Consider the following 19,119-nt stretch of genomic DNA (forward strand, 5'->3'; position numbering starts at 1 on the left):
CAAGTAAACGGAAGGAACTGAACTTGTTTCACCAGGTTCGTTTTTTTAAACTTACACCTGTAAGATATATTTAAATGTGTGGTATAGTTATTTATTGCAAAGCTACATTACTGGCTATTACGTCATTACTGTTTAATATATACTTTTCCTTTTCGTCCATACTTTTATTTCCGGCACGAACTTCCTTAAAGGTTTGTGTATCTGGCGCGCTCCCGGTTCCTCCTTCCCCCTTTGTGCTGCGCGCTCTCGCCTCTCTGACAGTCCGCCTGCTCTCACGTGTTTTCTGTGTATAAAAGGCTTCCAGTCCCCCCTCATCATGTCCAATGTGTCACCAGACAAACGGCGAAAGATGGAGTCAGCGCTGAACCAGCTGAAGAAACACACCGTGGTGGTGGCAGATACTGGAGATTTTAACGGTAACGTAAATCTCTACCTTTAGCATATGCTAATGTTAGCAGGTTAGCATGCTAACTAACTGACCGGGAAGTATCCTGACTTCATGTGAATGACCGCCGTGCCAATATCACTCAGTTAGGGGGCGTGAAATGTTAGCATCGTTTCATTTAGACCGACTGGCTAATGTTACCAGGCTAACTATTAAGCTAGCCAACTCTCTGATTTTAGCTTCACGTTAGTTTTCTACTAAAGTTGACTAATCCAATTACTTGTTATTACCGTTACCTAACATAGTAACACTACTGGACGTTAGCCGCTCTAACAAACGATGCTAGCTTACTAACATGACGTCTTTGCTTATTCAATTAAGAAAGCTAGTATTTTGTTGACATCAACCTCTCGTCGACCTTTAAAAAGACATAACTTAAAGCTAACCTCAACTTGCACTTGTTGAACATGTTTATGTGGTAAATAGAGAAGATGTGTTGGCTAAACTAAGTTACAGACTGCTGTGCACCCAGAGTTAACACGCAACAATGAGTAAAATGTGGTTTGCCTTCCTCGTTTGTCCCGTTCATGCAACAGAGGGAGAGGTCATGTTTCTCAATGGGTCAGAATGAGGAACTGTGCGCCGTAATATTGTTGTACTGTGATGCAAAACACAGTTAGTTCCTCATCCAGAGCTCGCACAGTCAGGATGACATGACAGAACTGGTCTGTGACTGTGTAAGCGGATAATGTTACACTTACTACACAGCGGGACTGGTGGATGTATACAGACTGTTTTAATATTATAAAATACAAAACATTAATTATATAGCTTTTTTCTTGGCAAGTTTACACAGAGAAAACCAGCAGAAAACAACAAAAAATAAAAACAGAAGGAATGGACAACTGAAATACACTGGTGAATAAAGTTAAAGTTGCAAAATGGCAAGAGTGTGAAAATTAAACCCAATAACATATTAAATATTTATGAATTGCTTTCTTTAAAAGGAAGTTTCTGGATTTAGAATATACTAATGATGACAGTAGGTGGAGTGCTCACCTATAGTGTACAGTTTAGCGGCTCACCACAGCTGCATACACTGATCTCAGAGAATGTTTTGATGTGACAGTATGTCCTTAGCAAGATTGCACACAAAGTAAACAGTGATTTACACAAATGAAAGTGTCTGTGTGGCATATGTAACATCATGAGTAAAGTCATTAAATGCAACTTGCTGGCATACACAGTTTCAACAGTACACTAGCTAGCTACACGGCAGACTTCTCACACACGTTCCTTGGCACACTATCCAATAGTAAGTAGATTTATGCATGAAACGAATTACATTACATACAAAAAGTGATACAACATGTTAATACACTTAGTTTTCACAAGTTAACAGAACTTTAACATAACTTTAAAGACGTGCTTGGGAGATGCTAACAGACCACCTTCAAAAAAAATCTGCTTCAAACAGTAATCTCTTTCTGAATGTACAATGCCCTCAGATAACTTGTAACAACATCAAACTACTACACATGCACAGTAACATGGACATCTGTAGCATTTAGTGCAATCAGATAGTGCTGTCATATGACAGCACCTCTGACAAGCTGTTACCATATTCACACAATCATCAAGTAAAAATACCAAACCGTCTTTGATTCCCTAAAGCAGATGTTTGCTGTTGTTCTCTCTTATTTATTTGTTATTTTAAGTTGAAGTTCTTAAAGTTTTGGACTGTTTTGACAAAACTTAAGAAACAAACTTAATTTGTTGGGTACATATCATACAGGTTATTACAACTTTTAAGTTCTTTTATAGGCTGACAAGTTCATAATAGCAATAATTAAATATGGTCCAATATAAGCAGTACAAAAACTGTTGTGTAGTGCACACAGAATAACTTAAATACATCACAGCGGACTGAAATTGGTATTTTATCAATAGTTTATAGACAAAAAACTATTATTGAGAAAAGCAAATGACAATGAAATATTTTTAAGTTGAATCTTGTCTAATACAACACTACAACCTAAGCAGGGCGATTTTAACTTTTCAGCAGTGGCAAATACTTTTTCGAACATCAAAGCCCTGAACATTTACAGCTCTGGCCAAAAGCACAGATCCAATAATTCAATCATAACATCTCTCAACCTCAGTGAGTCAGCACAGGCTTTGAAAAACAACTTAGTGATAGTGACAACAAAAGTGGTTACTCAAGATTTATGACATTGACTTCTCTTTTTTTGATGCTCTTTTTTAAAAAACACTAGCACTTCTGGTTTACGTGGTCTCGGTATTTCATGAATGTTGTAAGATTACCCAGGTTTCACTGTGTGCAGGTTTAGACATGCTATGTTTCACATAGTTAATGCAAGAACTTGGTCAGACAGAGGGTTCAACCACACTTCTGCTACAGTTGGGTTGGGGGGAAAAAAGTCTGCAGGAATAGCTTTAAGTGGAGGGGGCTGACAGGGCAATTTAGAAACTTTGCACGAGGGTACTTGTTAAACAATAAGCCTGCAGGTATTGTCCTTAGGCAGACGACTTTGAGGATTGAGGATTTTATGCACATACTAATATCACATTCAGATTAAGGCAGTGATCTGACTGAAAATTAGTAGATCATAGATTTTTGTCTGTAATTCAAGGTTATTTGGAAAAACCTGTCAACCTGTCTTTCTGTACACAGACATGGCATGTCTCACAGGAAAATCAGGAACATCCATCAATGTGAAAAGAAGCTCTTTTTTTGTGGCTAATTAGATGTTTCCCACAAATCCCTCTGGACAGAAACCTGATGCTCCAGCTAACAGACCATTATGTTGCTACAAACCTAAACAAGCAGCTGCACTAGAACAATAATGTTGCTAATTTGCATTACTTGTGCTGTAATATGCATGTTAATTTAGTTGCTGCATATTCATGTAAGGCCTGCAAGATAATTCTTACTTTCTATTCCATTACATATGTACATACAGAATAAACACAAATGCAAGAAGTAGGAAAAGTGTTTAAGCACATGCATGCAACATGCACTCAAACACAGCAGTTTGACAAACCGTTTGATATTGAACATTGCAGATTTTCCTCATACCTCAATAAGTGACCAAAAAGGAAGTTGCATCAGCTTTCTGAGCTACTAATAAAAAAACGTCCTGGGCATGTGTTTGCTCATTAAAGTCTGGACAAGTATGTTTTGTTTTTTATAGTATTGTTATAGTTTTATGTGTTATCATACGTTTTGCCCAGTTAGGAATGTTGTCGTCAGTGGAAAAATGTAAAACTAGTAAATACTTAAATTAAATTATTTAAAAATATTATCACACATATGTAAGAACAATATCTTAGTGAAATGTCGGTCACAAGTATCCAGTCCAAACCCCCTGACCTGCTGAATGATGTCCTGTGTTTTTTGGGAGTTTGTTGAGAGAACAGAGGCGGGCTTTGTTCCGAGACTGAAGAGCTGGCAGCACTGACTGGACTCTGCTGCCACAATCTAGCGCTGACATAAAAACCCTTGTGCTTCATGAAAAGGCTCTGTTGCTCATGCATATGTAATTAAAATTTGCAGCACAGTGCTGCCAAATGCAGCAGGATGTTTTTAAACTACAGTTCAGTGGCTTATGAAATACGGTATATTAACACGGACTTTGTGACTTGTTGCTGCAATTTCTCTTAACTTTTTACTCAATTGCTTTGCTGCTATTTTTCAGCACTTTAGAGGTAATTTGCTGCTTATTAAGTAGGGTTGCACTTGTTTTTTTGGTAAGTGATCACTTTGTCAGTATTTTTCCAATAATTTTAAAGATGCTTAAGTTGTGTCGAGCAGTTTTGAATGTTTTCTTTACAAAGTATGGGAGTTCTTTGAATTCCCAACAATATATTGACAACTTTATGTAATGCACTAATTTATATTCATCCTAATTAAGACAATTTCAATAAAGACAAATGCTAGACAAGTATTCTTTTATCAACACAAGGAAGACTGAAATCCCTCTGCCTGCTCTGACTCTGAATTGTTTGTTAGAGAAAGTTGTAATAATATTTTTCCACAGTAGAGGGCGTCATTTTCTAACCTGACAGAGGCAGTGTTTGGAGTTTACACCTGGCAGTTCCTCCCTTTACTCTTGTCATGTCCTTTACCCTGCACAAGGAACTTATTTTGAGTGAGGAGAAATAGGAAAACTATTATTTATGGTTTCTCAGCATAGGTACTGCACTAGACTGGTCTGGCATATTAAACTGATTTAAATAGCAATCATTAAACTGTTTTTGTGCTAGTACATAATGATTTGAAATGTCAATAAACTTAAAGTGATTGAAGGTATTTAAAGTGTTATTAATTCAATTTAACTTGTAAGTGATGTATATTTAAAATAATGGAGTTAGAAATATTGGATGTCTGTCTAATGATTTGAAGTTTTGTGTTAATCTTGTTGGATAATTATCCTTAACGTTGCCTACACCTACAAAGAATAAGGGATTCAATTAACCATGTAGTGTTAATTTATTTGATCAGAAAACATCCAGAAATTTAAAATATATACATTAATTTCATATTTCATCTAGCTAAAGTATTGGGACATCTATTTCTATTCTATTCTGGGCTTGTAGATGTCAGTACATGTTTAGATATTTCAGATTCAAAAGAATTCTATCAGAGGACCGGGCTTGTTGGTGTTTGTACCTGAGTTTTAACTGCTCTTCTCTCTCTCCCCATCCTGCAGCCATTGATGAGTACAAGCCCCAGGATGCCACCACAAACCCATCTCTTATCCTGGCTGCTGCGAAGATGCCAGCCTACCAGCACCTGTTGGATCAGGCCATTAAATACGGCATCGCCAAAGGAGGGTAAGATGTCACGCACAAATTAGCTTAGCCAAACAACCCAAAATTAGACAATGTTTGAGTTATGCAGCCGTTTCATACCATTAGAGATCGAACCTAAATGTAGACAGGATTGAAGTGGAAGTCAGTTGCTAACAAAATGGAACATTTGATGTTGTTTTGGTGATGTTGCACAGGACACAAATCCTCTGTGTAGGGTGTCAACAAAGTTTCTTATTTTACATCAGGCGCTGAATTGTAATAGGGGTGCAATGATTAGTTGATATTCTCAACCAAAATCAAGGACAAAATAAGTTGCCATCAATCTTAATTGTTAATAATTAGTTGGTTATGTCAGCGCACATGTTTTTCATGCTGTGTGCGGACATAACGTAGTTTTCCTGGAGCTGAATTGCTGAGGGATGAGCCATCTTGCATCCTTACTATCTCTGTTGAGAGTTGCACACGCAAAACGACAACTGGGACAGGTAAACAAAACATAGCAAAATGGTGGCGGCCGATGCAAAACCATCACGTCCTAAAAATTCTAAAGTCTGGGAGCATTTCACCCTCAACGCTGCAAAAAAAAGGATCACCTGCAAGATTTGTAACGCAAACCATGCTTATTATTTATTTTTTATGTCAGTGGTCTGTTCTAGGTTTTAAATTGTTTTAATCTATTGTATTTATTTATCTTTTGTATCAGTAGTAGCCAAATCAGCAGCAAAGTTTATAAAGACATATTTATGAATGAAGAACTCATATGTATTGTCTTTGGTGGTAGTTTGCACATGCTTAAAAGAACCTTGAACTAAATTAAAAAGCTGACAGCTTAGTAAGAGCCATTAAGTAATTGTGCAATTCATTATCCTATAAGTCGAGTAATCGTTTCAATAAATATTAAATAAAACTGCATATACAGTGTTTGGGGACTGTCTTCTCTCTGTCTTCTCTGATTTTGAGAAGTTGATTAGATTTGTGACTTTGCGCACCACTGGTTGAATACTGAAGCTGTCAAACTCAGACAAAGAAGATTCATCAAATTCAATGAAATTGTATGTTTAAAACTTAAAGTTTGTAGCTTTAAGAATAACATGAGACCATTTTTTTTACAAAATATCCTTGTCAGTGTAATTTGACATTAACTTAATCTGCTTTATGTTTCCTTCTCTGTTCAGCTCTGAAGAGGAGCAGGTAGCAAACACCATGGACAAGCTGTTTGTCAGTTTCGGTCTAGAGATCCTGAAGAAGGTCCCAGGACGAGTTTCTACTGAGGTGGATGCCAGGTAGGTGCAAACATCACTAGGTGCAAATTATGACAGGGAACTTCTTTCTTAATGTTCGCTGTCTGGAACTTCTTGAAACAACACGTGGACTCGAAGTATCTAACTGCATGCAGTATCACTTATGAGGCTAGACCTGTAAACTTAACAGACAAGTGGTATTTACAGGCCAAGTTATTCGTTTTGTCATCACTCTGTCATGAAAAACATAACGAGATGTAGTTTGCAGACACTTTGGAATCTTGTAGGGATTAAGTTAATCCTTCTGCAATATTTTACTGTCCCCTTGGTTACAGTCACACAATATACTTTATTCTCCACCTTTAACACCAGTTTAATGTCTTAAAGTAAAGGATGGAAATTTTAAGTTATTCCCTGAATCAGTTGGCAGCAACATGACTGATACATAATTGGGTACCTGAATAATGACGAGAAAACACAGTAGATTTGGGCTTTATGGCTAACCTTTTATTTATCTACTCAAATATAAACTCGAACACAGATATCGTTTTAAGACAATTTCTCAAACATCTGTTACAGTTGGTGTTCAGTGTCTTGCTCAAGGACATGTGGACAGGGGGTACCAAGTGTCAAAACACCCCCATGATTACTTGAAGAAATGCTCTACTAGTTATGCTCTGATGCTAGAGCTGGGGCCATTCATCTATGTAATTAATGTCATCAATACATTGATTTAAATAATGCAATGGCTGGCGCAGTGGCTGATAAAACGTCAAAGCATGGGTTCCCTCAAAGAACAAACTGCAACTAAAATATTCACCCATGAATTTCTTTGGTTAATGTGTGGAAGTATTTCAGAAACACAACCCAACCCAATGTGTTGCTCTACAAATTGGATATAGTTTATCAGTAAAACTGCTATGCAGGAAAACTTCAAGTGAAAGTGTCCCGGAGGGCTTTGTCATGACAGCACGGTCACGTTTACTTTGACTTTCTAAATGATTCCTCATTCCTCCATGTTAAGAGTACTTTCTGCACCGCTGCTGTTATTGTAACAGTATCACATGTTCCACCATGACATGCATCATGTCAGGTTGTAATTCTGCAGTTTTATATTTTCAGTGTACTGTATCAGCCATGCATAAGTGGAGAGTCGATGAAACTAATGTTACAAACGCTGTTGTCTGTAAAACGTTTCAATTATACATACACTGATAAAAAATACACTTGTCAGTGATTATCTTAACTTCATATTGCTCCAGTGATCAAATAGATCAATGTTCTAAAAAAGACCTTTAGTACAATATATAAATTTGCTATTAGATTAATTAACTAATTTAAAGAAAGATTGACTTTGTTGATTCAAATATTAATCATTAGGGCTGCACAATACATCGCTTAGAAATTGCGATTGCAATGTGCAATAATCTCATCGCAGGACGTGCAGTAGTAAAGCAAATAGTGAAACACGTCAAGCTGCTACTTTATTTTTGCTCGCGAGTTTCTTCTTTTTTTCTAAATTATCATTATTATTATTATTATTATTATTATTATTATTATTATTATTATTGGTTTCATGCTCAGGGGACAGGAAATTCATTTATTCCATAATATTTTATCAATTCAAAAAATTAAAAAAGAAGGGAGGAAAAAAACAAAACACAAAAGAAGAGATGGTTGAGTATGCATATACAATTTAATTGTTTACATCCTTGGGGAAAAAAGTGAGGGAAAAAAGTTTTGGAAGTGTCCGGAAGTTGTTTTCCGTGACTTATCTACAGGAAAAGTCCATCTGAAACATGTCACTCCACCTGTACTCTGTACCCTTTTTACTTTTTCATGTGGGTGTCAGAGTCGCAGAACCAAGAGTGTTAAAAGTATGAGGCGGTTTGTTTTGTTAGAAGATAATACACTTGAAAGTCCTAAAGAATAAAAAGTGTGATTGTTAATTGTCTATATGTACATGAAAACACACTGCATTTATCTGGTATAATTTCCTGTGTTTTTTTAAACTCACAATAAATATCGCAGAACAAAAAGACATCGCAGTGTCAGTTTTTTCCAATATCGTGCAATATTTTTGATTGAAACTAGTCTTAAATGAAACTCAATAAATAGTGCCTGTTTCATGCTAAATGTTGGAATGCTGAATGGTTGTGTTGTTTCTCTTCACCTGACAGGCTATCTTTCGATAAAGATGAAATGGTTGCCAAGGCCCTGAAGCTCATCGCCCTCTACAAAGAGGCAGGCATCAGCGAGGACCGTGTGCTCATCAAGCTGTCTTCAACATGGGAGGGAATCCAGGCTGGCAGGTGAGTGTTTAGTGTTAGCAATGCATTCGCTATGCTAGACATCCATTTATTGTTTCTATCGTTTCTGTGTCGGCTATACTGCCTCGTGATGCTGAGGGGTTTTATAGTCTTAAAGATATGTGAAGCATTTTGAATCTTCTTCTGATTGATGGTGGGTACTGCAGGGTTTCTCACAGCATGCTAAAGAGGAGGGGCTAACTGTTTCTGCATTCAAAATGTCATGTCACATGCACGTTACAGGCTGTGCAGTATCAATAAATACCTCGGCTACACTGCCCTTAAGCTAAATTACCTCAAAAACAACTGTTCTGCTGCTTGGTACAAAAGGAAAATAAAACTAGCGAGCTTCTCATTTCCCATGACTTATTTTTAAGAAAATTCTGTTTTTGAATAACAAGTGAAATACAGATTCTGCATGCACATTTCACTTTGTGCTTTGAAGGGCTGCAGCTGTCTGTAAACATGCAAAGTCACAACTTATATCCCAGATAATGTCGTGTAGATGATTTAGGCAGATGCACAGTATGCAAGAACGGTTCTGAGTGTGAGTATTTCTGTTATCATCGGCACCCTTCATAGAGTGAATAAGTAGAGAATGAATCCTTTTGGTTCACTGCAGCACACGTACAGCATGGCAGTACAAGACAGTGTGTCACTGGTCTAATTGGTACCCTAATGTTAGAAACTCTTAACACAAACAAAACATACAGTATCCAGATCTATATGTACACCTTGCTGGCATACAGATAAATGTGCTATTTTTTACATTTGAGAGTTTTACATCCTTTCCTTGGCCTCTATTTGAACATCGCAAGAAAGAGAAAATAACATGCAAGTAACATGTTAAGAAATGTGTTGTTCAACCTGTTCTCTTTGTCCATAAAAGAGTCAGTAACTAGCAGAGGGTTGAACTAATTGTGGGGAAAGTGAGACAGGGGTTTTGTTTGAAGCCAATAGATCCATACACAATAATTGTTCCCATGTGATAAATATATAAATATTATGATTGTTAGTTGTATATCAGTACACAAATAACACAATTGTGGGAATGTCCTGTATAATAAAACAGCACTGCTGTTGATTCTGCTTTTTTGAAGTTTAGTTTTTGTTGACTTTTGTTTTGTTGAGAGTCAGAAGTGTGTAAAGTCTTTCTCTCTCATTTTTGTCAACTCCTTACAATTAATACGATTGTACTGTTAATTTCACCAGTATTATGGTGAAATGAACAGAACAATAGTAAAACAATACTTAAATAATAAAGACATTCTTGAGACATGAATGTGAAGCAAGCTCCAAGGAACAGCACTTAACTGTGAGGAAATTATGGCAAATTAGCAGACTCTGTATGCAGGCTCACATTCTGCACAGTGAACCACAAATACTTTCCTCGAACACAGTCATTACACAGGAACAAAAGTGAAGGCATGTTGTGTAGTGATGTTAAATGTTGGAAAGAGCTGTACATCATTAAAATTGTATGCCATTTATGTGTGCGGCAAGCTCGCAGGAAGTCACGCGGCTCGGCCAGACAGGCACATGTTCAATGTGCCCAGAAAACACAGAAGCTGGAGGCTGAAAACTGCATGCTGTATTCTTTGGTTTATTCCTGTGAAAGTCCCTGAGTTTATCTACACCATAAGCAGAGATTTAAATTATATTTGCAGTTAAGTGATTCAAAATTTAAGGCTCAGAAAACATTTCTATCAGTTTTTTACTTTGTTCAGTGGAGTTTTATACGGCTGTCAATATTTCTGCATTGAAATTGTTATGTTGTGCACGTTTCAGGTGGTGCAATGTCAATAAATACCTGGAGCAGACTACCCAGAAGGCAAACTGCCTCAAAAACAACAGTTTTCCTGCTGGATACACAATGAAAACTAGCAAGCTTCTCATTTCCCATGACTTATGAGTGGAATACAGACTGCACATTTTGCTTGGTGCTCTATCATTCATGCTGAATTCGATATTGCCTGTTTTGTTTTCGTAAGAATTTCACCAACATTTAAGCCAGCATGATGCAGGAAGACACAGCAGGGTTTTCCACACCAATGTAAGACTTCAGTAGAGCTTGTAAGATGAATAGAAGTGGAAGATATGCTTCAGTTACGTTTTGCTGTCACTTCTGGCACACTGCACTGAGTTTCACCCAGAGTGGGCCCCCTTGCATACACACGCAAATCCAGTTGTTTTAACCGATAGGTGCATGATTCTAGAGGAAGAATCCAAATAAACCCGTTTTCATAGAAGCTCTCCTCCACAGCAGAGGTGTATGACATTTTGGGGTTAGACAATTCAAAGAGGAGAAACTTACACGTCTTACATGTTTGGACATTTTTGAAATTTTCCTTCATTTATTTAATTTATTACATATTTCTTTAATATACAGAGAAACAAACGGTGTCAATGTCAACTGACAAATAAACTAACCTAAAAGCTCTTCTAATACATATCATTAAGAAAAAGGGATTGGCTGTATCCTATATTGCCTGTTGAGGCACAATGACCCACTGTGCCACGATGTCAAATGTTTGATTTTTATTATATACAATTTTTGATAACAGAGCCAGTGTCAATATAATCATCTAAAGGATTTTGAAATGAAGTAATCGCTATGACACTAAAATATTGAAGACGCATCGTGAAGAGGGAGACGACTGTACAACCTGTAATTTCTGACACATGAAGTGTAAATCATAAACACGTGCCGTCTGTGTGCATGAACGCCGCCACACTCAGCCCCCCTGAGAGGCAGCACATGAAGTTAAATAGCTGGTGGCAATACTTGGATATCACAAAAAACTATGACAGATGATTTGCAGTTAATGGGCTTTAAATCCACAGAGACATTTAGTGACTATGAATCAGGCTTCTGTTGATCTGCATTCCAAAGGGTTCAAGAGTGTATTGGCAATGTCATGAGGAGGAAACATGATATCAGGGGGGTCTGTGTCGCGTGATCTGAGCATACACATGGTTTCCTTGGGGAAAACGTGCCCACATGTTTCTACATATCTAGCTCACTTTAACACCTGACTTTTACCTACTGATCTGCCTTGATGCACGTGTCATTGCTTACTCGTTTGCCTCAATTCGATTCTACATATTTTATTCAGTGCAAAATAAATAGGAGTTCTCCTTGAAGGAACTGTAATGAGCCCTTTTCTTATATTTTGTGTTTTTTTTCCATCTTTAGGAGGTTCTAGTTGAAATGAGAAGCAAGAGTACTGACAGGACGGACATATTGGTGTTTTTTTAATACAATCTATTTATGTTTTTGTACAGGGAGCTGGAGGACAAGCACGGCGTTCACTGCAACATGACCCTGCTGTTCTCCTTCGCTCAGGCTGTGGCCTGTGCAGAAGCAAAGGTGACCCTCATATCACCCTTCGTTGGACGCATCTTCGACTGGTACAAGGAGAATACAGACCGCAAAAGCTACGAGCCACACGAAGACCCAGGTACTTAGAACATCCCTCACGACGTGTGAAAATCAGTCACAAGGGGAAGCAGGTCGTAGCTAAAAGCCAGATTGATCAGCAATGTGTTGTAGAAAACCAGTTGCTTTGAATCGTTTGGTTACATTCACTTATGACTGCAGGAATCATTTTGGTTTTATTATTTATTTTGTTATTATATATTAAATATTAAATCCTGAGAGAGCAGGACAGTCATGTAAGCATGTTTGGCAAATTATGTCCTTCAATCAAACATGGTAAATGGACTTGTATAGCACTTTTCTCATGTCCCATTCACCCTTTCACACACATTCATACACTGATGGCAAGGGCTGTTATGCAAAGTCCCAATCTCCAGTCCAATCAGGAACTAACTACATTTACTTGGGCTGTTAAAATAAAGTTTTAATTTCGATTCAGTCATTACAGAAAAAAATAACGCGTCGTATCCCCCGACCTCATGCTTCACTGATCATACAGCCGTATACGGCAGCTTTGTAAGCGTGATGGAAACACATGGCACAACGTTCAGGGTTCCCGCGGGTCCTTAAAAAGTCAATGTAAGTTGTTTAATTGTAATGTCTCACTGCAAGCTTTACGTGTTTATGTTATACAGGCTAGCTACAAACAGTGACGCCTGACTGTGTGACATTGTCTTGTTGTCGTCAGTCGTGGTTTGTGGCTGAATACAGACGAGTTAAGATGGGCAGATGCAGGTTTAGCGAAAAATGATTGGAAGGAGGGAGGTGTTGGAGGTGTTTGGCTCGGGCTGGGTATCGATAAGGATTTCTCGATTCGATTCCGATTCCAATTCACAAGGTCCTGATTCAATTTCCGATCCGATTCAATATTGATTTGGTTGGGGGTATTTCAGTTACAATATCAATGCACCTCTAACCTGGTGCATTATCAAAATCTTTAATGTTTACAACAAGAATTGACCCCAGACAAGTTACATTAGGCACTTTTTATTTAACATGAAAAACACACAGCAGTCAACACAATAACAATTTTATGAATTAGACAGCTAACAAACTTTTTGTCCAGTTTCAGATTTTTAGTCTGTACATCTGGCTCAGGGTTTTGATCTCATAGCACAAAGAACAAAAACACGAGACTAAGGGTTATGGGGAAAGGCATACTGTATAACAACATGCCGAAAACACACTTGCAGCAAAAGGAGACGCGAACAGAACAACATAAACATTAGTGCAAAACTAACTTAAATATTCATGGACGCACACACAATAAAAAGAGTCCGTTGGCGATCACTGATGTCTCCATAGTAGGTGCAGTAAACGAGTCCGGGCATGTCTCCCTCACTGCCGTGTTTCGGCAGTCGTGCTGTGTTCAGGAGCGCTCAGAAACGTGAGTGATCAGACACATTTTTAAAGATCAATCTGGGGATTTACTAATCGATATTGGGTCATTCAAATGAGAATCGATTAAAATTCGAAAAAACAATTTTTCAAACCCAGCCCTATGGTTGGCGCTAGCAAGAAACGCAAGTGCAATGCAATTTATGCCGAAAGACATTCTAGTTAGAGAAAACATGGAAGTGAAAGATGTTGAATCCCACTGAAGATCCCAGAAGCCGTACTGTTGCGCAACAGCGGCAAGTGGTAGTTGGGCTATGCCTGCATTGTTTGCAGGTAGCAGACCTGAAAGTTCACACAGAAAAGAGCATGGGAATCGTTTAAACTTGATCTCAGTGAATGTTTGTTTTTGGGTGCTTTTGTGTGTATTTGTGATCCATGGATTGCAGTTATATCCACAGATAATCCAGACCATCAGTCCAGGTAACAAAATGTAACATTCAGATTAATATTGGATGGGTTGTGGTCTGTGAATTAATAAGTCATTAAAGAGGAAAAAATTCAGTACATTTTCTAAAATGTGAACGTATATTGAGCTTAAATACTTGCAGCAATCCCTGTGTCTTCAAATATATTTGTTTAGGTCTTGAAAGGATTTTAAAAAGCATTTAATTAGATTTTTAAAATGATACAGGCCCTAAGTTTATTATTTTATCCATCTGAGATCAATCAATAAGTGGACAATCTCCCCTCACTCTCTCCCCCTCCCGTAGCCTACGTGTCGCAAGTAGGGTCAACACACACACTCTGCAGAGAAACACAGACACTAAGACATCCCCTGGAACATCTCTTCTGTAAATTCATTGATTAAGCAGCGGCCTTTTCCTTTTAAGTTAAACTTAGTCGCAGTTTTAAAGTTTGTTAAATGTGCTGCTGTCGTTTGATAACAGTCTTTGAGCTGCATCGTTAATGACCCCCCTCGTGCACATGCGGCTCACGTGCTGTGAAACCTGAATCACGAGAGGAAATATTTAACTTTTGTGACTTACCAAAGCAGACTGCTGATGAAGACAGTCAACAAAGCAGACAGAGAGACAGACAGAAAGAGAAGGGCGCGGCAATCAGCTGTGTGCAAACGTGCAGGTGTGTTGGGGGGTCTGAACGGAAGACTATTTGTGAATGAACACTTAATAAGGTGAAGAAGAGAGTACAATTATAGTGTGGAAGTAAGAGACAACCATCTAGAAACACGGTAATGCAGACTCAGTAAGTCTACACGTGATGTGATGCTTTCCATAAATATAATTGATATACGCGATTAGTTATGATTAATTAATTACAAAGCCTGTAATTAATTAGATTCATTTTTTTAATCACCCGACAGCACTAACATTTATACATCGAAGGCAGTCGGGGATCGAACCGCCAACCTTCAAATAGGGAGACGACCGACTAACACTGAGCCACAGCCGCCGCTGTCTCTAACCCTTCAGTAAAGACCTTAAAGTCCCATCAGGTGTCATACAACTGCAACATGAGTCATGAAAAGAAGCACGTTTCTGGAAGCATCAAGGTGTGTAAATTAATAAGTGCAACAGGAAAAGGATTGTTCCTGGGGCTCAACTGTACCTCACCTGGTGAAGAGCGTACCTTATCAAAGTCCTTACAGCAGCTCCCCGGGCCCTTTGCTACATGTCAATCTCACGAGACATAGTGCCGAGTGAAGGGGCTGTCTGACGTCAACGTGAAGTGGTGACAATAAAATCAAATGCAGCGTACACTTAAACTGAAATGTTTGTTTATATGTAGGACTCTTTTAATTGGCTAAAGTACGTGCTACTCTTGACCCTGTCTGGAGCGGTTTTTAGCTTTGCTTCCATGTATGACCTCCAGCCGGCTTCTCCATACAGGTTATCTACTGTATGTAGTACACTTACTATTGATAAGCACTTCATACAACCCCACTTCAAACATTTGGAACTATCCCTTTAATATCAGCTTGAATGTGGGTGGGATTTAAAAAAAGTACCAAACCAAATAAGTCGCCCATGACTCTTTTTATTTATTTATTTTTTTTGCTTTTATTAGGTAGGACAGCTGAAGAGAGACGGGTAATGTGGGGAGTAGAGAGTGGAGGGATGACATGCACCAAACGATCGGCAGACTGGGAGTCAAACCTGCGATCAGTGCGTCGAGGACTGTTGCCTCTATACATGGGCGCTTGCTCTACCAACTGAGATAAACCAGCACCCCAGCCCATGACTCTTTTTAATGGTGGTAGATAAATTAAACAAAAACTCATTATTAAACTCATTATGCAAGGGTTCTCCAGAGATTAAAAGCATTTGTTGTGAAGCTTCTGAAATGTTTCAGTGGCCTTAAATAGGAATATCTGCTATTTTTTATCACTTAAAAATGTGTGATTTTCCTGGACTCAAAGGTACAAACTTGAAAGCTCTGCAGACTTGCTTCAAATTCTCAAACAATATATGTAATTTTCTTCTCCTTCCACAGGTGTGCTGAGTGTGACCAAGATTTACAACTACTACAAGAAGTATGGCTACAGCACGGTGGTGATGGGCGCCTCCTTCAGGAACACGGGTCAGGTGAAGGCCCTGGCAGGCTGCGATCTGCTCACCATCTCCCCTGGGCTGCTGGCGGAGCTCAGCGAGGACCACAGCACCGTCACAAAGATGCTCAACATGGAAAAAGGTAGTGTTCTGTGATACAAAGTATGCCTTTGTGTGAACCGGCTGATCTGCGTGTTGATGCAAACAATTTTTCACTGACACCAGCTATTAAAATGTCTCATCCTGCGTCAGGAGGGATAATAATGTTGTTTTTGCAGGAGTTGTTCTCAAGAGCGCAGGTTGTCATCACTTAACCTCAGAGGGCTCAGAGAGACAAAAAAAGATCGTAAATGATAGGAAGATGGAATTCAAACCATGAGCTGTATGTTAAAACTTTTATAGTCCTACAGTCCCGAGGAAACAAGACGTACTTTTTTTATAGTCTTGAGTATCATCATACACTAGCGTCTCTGCAGGTGTTGGTTGTATAACAGTCTGTGTGGAGAACAACGCATCAGCCGTGATGTAATCCCGAAACCCATCAGCTATCGAGTGAGGACGATTTAGCTTTTTAGTCTCTATTAACAGATATCTGCATAAGTGCAGGTTAAAGTCTGGTCACAGACGTCATCTGTTCACGTCAACTCTATTCTTGTGTCTCAAGTTGCTCGTTGGATTGTAAACAATGATGAAGTCTTGTCCCGGATATCCTTATCGTTTATTTGAATAATCGCTGGCTACACCAGAAGTTCACTACCGAAAAATGTGCCTTTGTTCCCAGAGGCTTTATATCATTGTCAGAAAATAGCAGTTAGGAGATTATTGAACTTAAAGCAAGAGTTATTAATAATAACTTAGATTAATATAGCACCTTCAAGAAACCTCTGTTTGCTTTACATGGGAGTTCAAATACACGAAAACAAATTGCCTGTAGTTTATTACTTAAACTACAAATACTCCACCTAGGCTTGGGCAGTATTATGGTATAACAGTGTATTAAGAAATCCCGACAGTATGAATTTCAATACCGTCAAAAATCCAGACCCTATTTTTTAAACCGATGCAGATATCAGAGGTCAGGCTACTGCTAGAGGGTTGGGTGAACGGCAGAGCTGGGAAAGATGGCGACCACAAGTAAGAACTTGTGAAAAAGAAAAATGCCTCAGCCCCCGCTCGGGAGCTTTTTGGGTTTGGACCTAATGATAGGTGAGCCAGCTGATGTTGATGAAGCCCCGTATACGCTGCCAGTTCAAGGCGGGATTGTTACACTTCCGTTACATTTCCATGGTGGGGCGAAGTGGTTCCGCCTCTGAGCCGGCAACAGAGGTAGTAACAGAGGTGAAACAGCGGAGCCGGCAGGGCAGGTGTTTACACCTCGCGCACGTTTTGCTTCCGCAACGCTGGAACGCTATGTGAAAACACACACTGGTGCGGCTTTATGCCGGCGTTGCGTGGTCCAATGTAAAATGGTAAAGGCTGCATGACGGTGGAGCTTCGTTACGGCGCTGAGGCGGAACCACAGTGTAAAATGGGCTTATGTTTACTATGTCTGACTTCGGAGAGTTACAGCGGGAACGTGCCCTGGAAACTTGAAACAGGCACGCGCAGTGACCCGGAGAGCGGAGAGAAAAGGAAAAGAGATCAGGGACCAATTAAGCTGTTTTTGTGCATGTGCGTCCTTGAGATATGCAAGTCCTAGAATTGTCGTATAATGTTAACATTTCATATAATCCCGTGTTGTGTAGCAAGACATGTCCAAGTAACTGCATAACTATGTCAAAAATGTGTGACAGTGACTTCATATACCTGGTATTATGGCAGGAAGGTTTACAGTATGAAAAAACGGATACCGCCCAAGCATGAGTAACCTTTAACTGTTTCGAATCTAAAGCAGCATGCTTTGTCTTCTGCTCTTTCCGTTGCCTGACTGGGGGTAGGACGAGTTCCGGTAGTCCGGATCTCTCTTCAGCTGGACCTCCTTCAGTGTGAATATGGATATGTTCTCTGACAGTGTGTGCCAGAGAATCGAAAACTAAAGGCCTTGCACTTATTTCCTCCTTGACCTTGTTGATGTTTTGGGTTTTTTGCAGCCAAGGCCTGCGATCTGGAGAAGGTCCACATGGATGAGAAGGCTTTCCGCTGGGAGCACAACGAGGACCGCATGGCTGTGGAGAAACTGTCCGACGGCATCCGCAAGTTCGCTGCTGACGCCATCAAGCTGGAGACCATGATCAAAGTAAGAGGGTTTAGTTCGTGTGTGCACTCATACTCATGTCGTGCAGTTTTTGCTGTCTGTGTAGAGTTGATTTCATTTTGTTTGTAGAGATTCTTGTGCTGACTTTTTCTTTAATTTACAGGAGAAAATGCTGAACGTGAAAAACGGCCAGTAGTGGACAGATTTGGCGCCACATCAACAGGAAGTACGAGTATTTAGGAGGCTGCCTTCTACGTCCCAAACTACCTGAGGGAAGGTCCAACGCTCTCCTCATTTGACCAAATTCCAGGGATCTAACTCCTGATTGGACACCTCTCTCTCCTCTCTTAAGCTGGGACTGCCTCTTTGTTTTGTGACCAAACATAGAAAGTGATTGATGCTAATGCGGGTGTGGATTTGTTGTGTTAAATAGTCTTATATTTACCAGAAATTTGACCATAAAGAGAAGAAAGTTTGCAGAAAACCCTCCTTAATGAGACTTCTACTGATCATGTGACTACTTGAAAAGACCATGAGCACTTTTTGACCACAGTTTTGCTATCAAGACCATTGTACCATCATTCCTCAGAATATAAAACTTTGATCTTTCATTAAATAAAACCTCAGTCATTCCAGTTATGTTGTGTTTTTTTACATGGTTCCTGTGTGTGCTGACAGATCAGAGAGCTACAGCAGGTGTCAGTAAAACCATGCAAAGCATTTTGAATGGCAGCGCCGTCACTTCAGGTAAACAGGGAACATTCTAATCTTTCCTTATAGTCTTTCTATTTATCGTTGCGCACCAACTAC

At 39.2% G+C, this 19,119-nt stretch overlaps 1 protein-coding gene across 1 annotated transcript; it reads left to right on the forward strand.

Annotated features, from left to right (window-relative positions):
- Nucleotides 1–244: 244 nt before the first annotated feature.
- taldo1 (transaldolase 1) lies at nt 245–18,937 on the forward strand. Its single transcript, XM_069663931.1, has 8 exons — nt 245–416; nt 5,119–5,242; nt 6,397–6,504; nt 8,643–8,774; nt 12,057–12,232; nt 16,060–16,257; nt 18,206–18,351; nt 18,473–18,937. The coding sequence occupies exons 1-8, from the start codon at nt 317–319 to the stop codon at nt 18,503–18,505; spliced, it is 1,017 nt and encodes a 338-aa protein (XP_069520032.1). The 5' UTR covers nt 245–316; the 3' UTR covers nt 18,506–18,937.
- Nucleotides 18,938–19,119: the final 182 nt, after the last annotated feature.

This window comes from Semicossyphus pulcher, unplaced genomic scaffold (assembly GCF_022749685.1).
Source record: "Semicossyphus pulcher isolate SPU_LCO1_2020_fin unplaced genomic scaffold, fSemPul1.0.p SCAF_1, whole genome shotgun sequence".
Classification (NCBI taxonomy): domain Eukaryota; kingdom Metazoa; phylum Chordata; class Actinopteri; order Labriformes; family Labridae; genus Semicossyphus; species Semicossyphus pulcher.